This window comes from Oryzias latipes, chromosome 4, assembly GCF_002234675.1.
Source record: "Oryzias latipes chromosome 4, ASM223467v1".
Classification (NCBI taxonomy): Eukaryota; Metazoa; Chordata; class Actinopteri; order Beloniformes; family Adrianichthyidae; genus Oryzias; species Oryzias latipes.
The window spans coordinates 6,704,564-6,711,441 of NC_019862.2; the positions used below are offsets into that span (position 1 = coordinate 6,704,564).

The 6,878-nt window shown below is 40.5% G+C and overlaps 2 protein-coding genes across 4 annotated transcripts in view; one reads left to right on the top strand and one right to left on the bottom strand.

The window, feature by feature from the left end:
* s2012 (GLIS family zinc finger 1-like) overlaps positions 1-1,345 on the bottom strand; it is an 84,686-nt gene extending 83,341 nt beyond the window's left edge. For 2 of the 3 annotated variants that reach the window (XM_023953836.1, XM_023953838.1), the window contains exon 1: positions 1,225-1,345. The gene's annotated coding sequence lies outside the window, so the exon portion shown is untranslated. The remainder of the gene's footprint in view (positions 1-1,224) is intronic. The other variant, XM_023953837.1, reaches the window with a different exon arrangement.
* A 1,244-nt stretch (positions 1,346-2,589) lies between these two features.
* On the top strand, positions 2,590-6,297 carry dio1 (iodothyronine deiodinase 1). Its single transcript, XM_004067818.4, has 4 exons — positions 2,590-2,983; positions 3,056-3,199; positions 4,509-4,708; positions 5,515-6,297. The coding sequence occupies exons 1-4, from the start codon at positions 2,605-2,607 to the stop codon at positions 5,578-5,580; spliced, it is 789 nt and encodes a 262-aa protein (XP_004067866.2). The 5' UTR covers positions 2,590-2,604; the 3' UTR covers positions 5,581-6,297.
* The last annotated feature ends 581 nt before the right edge of the window (positions 6,298-6,878 follow it).

Sequence of the window (6,878 nt, forward strand, 5' to 3'; positions counted from 1 at the left end):
CAACTCCGGTTAGTACGGTTTGGGGAATGATTAGTAAAATGAAGGGTAGAAGAAGGGAGTTACAATATCCAGTATTAAAGATGGGTGATGAGCTGGTGATATCAGATATGGATAAAACTGAAATGTTGGTTAAAACCTTTGTGAGAAGTCAGAGTAAGAAAATTTGTTGGGATATAGGAAAGGGAAGTGAGATGAAATTAGGGAACGGCACTAAAAGGAATTTGATGGAAACACTTTTTTGACAGCTATGGATGCTCCGTTTACCTACTTCGAATTGGATCTAGCATGAATCTAGAATTACATTACCAGGTAGGGATGGCATAAGTTATGTTATGCTAAAGCATTTAGGTAGGAAAATGAAGTTGAAATTATTGGACATGTAATAGAATCTGGTGTGAAGGTAAATTGCCGACTAATTGGAAAGAGGCTGTGATAATTCCTATATTAAAACCTGGGAAAGATCTGGGCAGCCCAGAAAATTACAGGCCCATAGCACTCACATCACATGTTGGTAAAATAATGGAAAGAATGATAAATGAGAGATTGTATTATAACCTGGAAAGTAAAAATGTTTTGTCCCAATATCAGAATTGTTTTAGGAAAGTTCGAGGGACAATGGACCCTGTAGTCTGCCTAGAAGCAGACATTAGGAAAGCCCAAGTAGATAAAGAATTTTTGGTGGCAGTATTTTTTTATATAGAAAAGGCCTATGATACGGTCTGGAAAGAGGGTTTATTGATAAAATTAGGTAGGTTAGGACATCATGGAAGAATTTATAATTGGATTAAGGGGTTTTTATTTAATGCATATGTTCAAGTTAGGATAGGAAAGTCTTTTTCTAATAGATACGTAGTGGATAATGGAATCCCACAAGGAAATGTGCTGAATAATATTTGATTAATCCTAGTGACAATTCACGGGTAATTATTCCCAGGTTTGACATGACCGATCCTGACATTGTCGTAAAAAATGGACTTTGTTTAATCCGTAAAAGTCATGAAATGAGCCGGAAACCTGCTAGCATTGAGCTAGCTAGCATGGCTAACACTGGAGAACATTGTTTATGGCGATAGTTTTTCATGCAACATCTTACTTTTGTAACATCTTTTTTCACTAGCAGCTACTGGTGGAGCTCATCTGACTGTGCTGGCGTCCTCCGGTTACATAAAGTGCACGTTTGATCGTTTAATATAGTAAAATAATTGAAAAACATGAAAAACTTACCGGTAACTTCAAAATTGGTATGTTGACGTAAGACTCGGCGTCAATCCGTAGCCAATGAGCTTCTGGATGTTGGAGATGTCCCGCCTCCCCTCCCCTTGACTGAGTTGACACTGTTTTTACGTGTCGACAGGTTTTAGAATCAAAACCGAAAAAAATAAAAGCACACCTCAAAAAAATAAAAGTGTGAATTTAAAAAAACAATTTTAAAATGAAACCGCAACTAGAAATGACGATTTCAGAATGAGGAGAAAACAAATCGGCACCTGAGAAATATGATTGTGCTTTGGGTTATAGCTTTTGGTTGCAAATTGTGGGTCTTGGTTCTCAATTTATGCATTTAGCGTTTTGATTCGCGGTTTTACGGTTTTGATGCAGAATACTTTAGGCGCTGAATTGACACCATACATTGGCTTCAAACTCTGTCAGAGATGGAAACACGGGTGTTAGATTCAGACGAAGCTTTCACTGCGGGAGATGAAGCAGAGACTTCCTCTGAGATGATTTTATGAACTCAAACATGGAAACATGATTACCATGCAGAACTCTTCAAATATGGGTTAGAGTTATTCCCTGATTATTCTCTTAAGCAGGGAAATGATTGATTGGAGTCATGGATCCCCCTGCAGTCAAGCAAATAAAGATAATTTCAATTATTGATCAATGATTGACAGTGAATCATTCGTGGGGGAATTTTCATATTTTCCTCCTAAAACACTTTATGTTCACATCTTTGTCTTAAATATGAGACGTTTTTATTTGTTGAAACTAAAATAAAGACTGACAGGAAAACAAAATAGAAAAAGTACAAATTTCCTGTCGGGCCTCCGCTAAAAGTCCTGACACGCTCAGCGATGTAAGGTGTTACAAAAGCAGCCGCTCTTTCTTTTTCCCGCGCATCAAGTTTAAAGGAATACCTGGGGGTGGCGTGGCGTGGGGGGATTTTGGAGCAGCAGACCCTGAAAGAACTTGACCCGAACCAGAACCTTCTAAACAAGCGTTACACTCACGTTTCTGTTTGTTTTCTAAAGTCACAATCTCCTGAGTGGCCGCAGCTGATATTACATAACCAGACTCGTGGTCAAAGGCGCGCGGCGGGCGGAAACCCGGAATTCCAAATACGGTCATGTCCGTTTTCCTGCTTCTGCCGCTGATTGAACCAACTGTTATGTTATATTTAGAAATGTGTTCGTTCAAAGTTTCCACTCGTGATCCCTGAATTGGTAATTAAAAAACACACAATATCTTCCTGCTTAACACGACAACGGACAGTTTAAGGTTCGGTGTTTAAAAATCCAAGCATTTAAAGTAACCTTAAAGGCAACACTAGTCGGTATGAGGTGGGCGGGGTTTCCCAGCCTATAACAGCTGTGTTCAGAAGGCATGCTGCTGGAGACAGAAATGGGGCTCCGTGAGAAGTCATGGCGGGTTCTGCAGCACCTGGGGGTTTGCCTGCGGGCGGCAGGTATGCTCTGTTTCCTGCTGACGCTCAACGTCACCCTGAGGGTCCTGCACCTCATCTCACCTGCCTTAGTCAGGAAGCTGCAGCTCAAAATGGGTGAGAAGAGCACCATGACCTACAATCCCCGGTTCCGGTACGAGGACTGGGGTCCCACCTTCCTGACTGCAGCCTTCATCAAAGAAGCCGTCACCAACATCTGCCGCTCAATCAGACAGAAAGCCTTTGTGGGTGGGGTCGCCCCGGACTCACCTGTGATCACCATGGAGACGGAGAGGACCAGCATCCTCAGATTCATGAAAGGTGCGTGTGGAGCGAGCGAACCGCTGGGGGTTCGACCCCCTGATCCCTCGTTACCCTGTTCCCTCTGTGTAGGTGGCAGGCCGCTGGTGCTCAGCTTCGGGAGCTGCTCCTGACCCCCCTTCATGTTCACACTGGACCAGTTCAAGCGGCTCGTCGCGGACTTCCGGGACGTGGCGGACTTTCTGGTCATCTACATCGCAGAGGCGCATTCCTCAGGTGAGCAGAAATGACATCAATCAACAACAGAATCATAACACCTGAAGGAGAAATGTATTTGATATTTGCGATTTGTTCTTATTGAATACCTGAATATGATTTTTCTTTAAATGGTATAATATGTAATAAAATAAAAACCTTAAGTAGAAATTGATTGCAACAATCCTAAATGATAAAAAGCATTTTGTATAAGTACCAAAATGAAAGAAAAAAATATTTCTACACAACATTTACCCCACAAATAAATTTAAATTAAAATTCTGTAGTTTTTTAAACTGATTTCCTGAATCAGTTTTTCAGCTTTTTGTAAATTCTCCCTTGAATTCTGGATCCAATTAAAACGATTTATAAGCATCGAACCAAACATGAACATAATTTTAATTTTCCAACAGATTCTCACATATTTTAACTCTGATGATAAGAAGATAGAATATAGTTTTAAATTGTTACTTTTCCAATCTAAATTTGACATACATGCAGATTAAAAAAAAACGACAACCAAATTCACTGGATTTATCTATCAATCATTTATCAATGTAAAAAGATTTGTTCATCCATGGCATGTAACCCTGGAACAAGATGTGCTTTTTTGCTTGATGATTAATCCTGATCTTGAGAAAAGTTTTGTTAATATGTTATTTATTATTTGTTTTTGTTATCTTTATTTCTTACTTGTAAAATTTCCTTTTTGCTTAACGATGTTGCTGTTACCTTTTTATATACTCAATGGATTCTGTTTTTTTTAAGATAACATTGGTTGTTGCTTTCTGACAGTCGACCTGCTGGTGTGATTTGTACCTTTGTGTGCTGTTCAATAAAGTTAAAAACAAATAAATTAAGTTTGATGCAAAGATGAAAAAACATGCGAGAATAAAAGCACCAATTCTTCTTAAAACATCCAAACAAACAAATTGAATCTTTTGAGTTTTTATTTGCATTTTGAAAATTAATAAAACAATAAATGGAGCTTACCCGGGCGACCAAAAATAAAATGGTTGCAATGGATATGAAACAAAAAGAAATGTCTTTTTTTTTCTACTTTTCATTAATTTGCATTGACCAGGGTGGCAGAGGTGTGTAGAGGCTGGTAAAAAGGGGGCGGGGACTGAGCCTGACACAACGCCGCTCGCAGCTTTAATTTGACTTTGTTTTTAAGGGGGACACATTTACCAGCTGTCAAGGCAGAACAGATGAAAAAAACGCCTTTTAGTTAACTGTTGGATTGGCGTCTTAATGCGCGTTGTTCCTGTGAAAATGATAAAAACTCAAATAATGACAACAAAAACATAAACCTCTGTTTGTCTTTAAGATGGCTGGGCCTTCGGCAACAACTATGACATCAATCAGCACCAGAGCCTGGAGGAGAGGCTGTCTGCAGCCCGGATCCTGGTCCAGAGCGACCCGCTGTGCCCCGTGGTCGTTGATGAAATGAGCAACGCCGCGGCCATCCATTACGGCAGCCACCCCGAGAGGCTGTACGTGCTGCAGGCGGGGAAGGTGGTGTATAAGGTGAGGCATCGGATGTGCTCAGACTCTCACAGCCGCTTAAACACAGAACTCTAGAGCCTGAAGGACGAAAACTGGACATCCTCCGTTCAAAGAGCCGCGCAGAAGAAAATGTTGGTCTTGCATCATCTGATTATGAATGACAAATGTAAAGAAAACTAAGCATAAACTTTCATCTACGAGTATGTCTTTATTTGATTCACAAATTGTTGTGAATCAATAGCAGACGAAGAAATGCTGTTTGAAAAAGATCGTATTCGATGTAGAAGATATGTTGGGCGGGTCACAAGGTGACAGGAATTTCTGATGAACTCCTGCCCCCCTCAGAAACTATGTCCTAGAAAACCACACAGGTTTTTGGTTACAGACCACTGAGATCGGAGTGGGTCTTTAAAACCCACTCACCCCGTACCTGAGGTCAGGTGTTCTGCTGAGCACAGACCCTGAGTATCTGCAGATCTCTCAACCCAGGATTCATCAAACCAGGAGTAGAATTCTTTGACCATTGGAGCAAAACTTCTTAGTTTCCACGCCTGAGTTTCCATCTTTCTCTTTTCAAACGTCGTATTTAAACACCTTTTGCTTTTTTATTTATTTATCCAGACGATTGAATTCTGTGAGGTTTAGACAGAAAACAATCTCCACTAACCTTCAACCCTAAACATGAGGTATGAAGGAACTTCACCAAGTCTGTATCTTTCCATCTGCTGAGGAGAAAACCGAGTCACGGAGGGAAAAGTGTTGTTTGTGTGAAAAAGGCAGGAATGTATAGAACTGGGCTGAAAGTAAAGCTTCCTTTGTGTCCTCAGGGCGGGATTGGGCCGTGGGGCTACAGTCCTCAAGAGGTTCGCTCCGTCCTGGAGAAGCTCCAGTAAGAACATTTTGCCTCCAGATGACAAAGATTTCCTGAAGCTTTTGTGATGGAACGCTGCTGTAGGTGTTGGTGCTTCAACAGTCTCACATGACCTCCGAAGTCCTGCCTGCTTTCAAACTGTTTGGGCCGAACGTTTCTGGATGAAGGTTGCAGGTTAAACCCCCCCGGGTCTCTGCAGCTGGATGTAGAGGAACAGACGGTTCACTCAGGTCGATGGAAGTTAGGTCTCCAGGGTGTCGAAGACAGATTTATCATTTACGGTAACTCCGTTCCTCTAAAAGCAGCTTTTACATAAAGTCTAAATCCAGGAAAACTAATATCCAATGAAACGAAGATCACGTTTAGGAGGATGAAGATTTTCCCTCAGTTCCTAGTTTACACTAAAGGGCCCTTTCTTTTTATAAAACTGGTTTAAAGTCCTTATTGCTGCAGGACATGATGTTCCCATTTCTTGATCCTAATCCAAGTTAATCCTTAACCGTTTTATCTAAGGACAAGTTTCAACATCAGTGTTTATAAAAAATGACCCACCTTTTCTGATTTGAGGGCTTTAATGTTCCGCTTTTATTGTAGAAGAAATGTTTTTGTCAAAGTTCTCTGGGTTTTTGGAAAATCTTCAGTTCTGATCAGAACATTTACAGCCATCCTCCAGTTTGTGTTGTATCATCATCTCTGTCATCTTTGTCATTTGAGCAATAAAGAGCTTCATCTACTGAAACTTTTACTCAATGTATCTGACAAACACCAAAAAAAAGAATCTAAAGTCTGTTGAAGGCAGTAAAACCAGATGTTTTCTGAAGCTTCTGCTGTGGTTCTATGGCTGGAGAGCTTTGGATCCAGACCAGAAGCTGATCCATTTCCTTCAGCTCAGAAACGTTCAGCTTTAGTCCTCGCCACAAGAGGGCGCTGTGGGATCATTTAGGAAAAATACTTGCAAATGTTATGTCATTTTTAAAAAAACTTTTTCTCCAATCAGTTCCTTGAACTTTTGTTAAATTCTCATTATATTGATCCGATTGGATTTTCCTGGAGCTGAGCAAGGAGCACGTCAGGCGTCTGTAAATAAATCAGGAATCTGAGGTCTACATCATCAATACATTAAATAAATGATTACAAATTCTGTAGAATCTATTCTATGGTAAGGATAAGCCTGATGTTTGCTAGAAGTCAATTTTTTTCCTTTCAACAGAAAAAGAAGAAAAAAAACTCAAATTTAGATCTAATGTCTTTCAGCTGATTGGAGGCAGGAGTGACGGCGGCGATCAGTGAATTCCTTCTCGGGTTGAACTCGCGTATGGA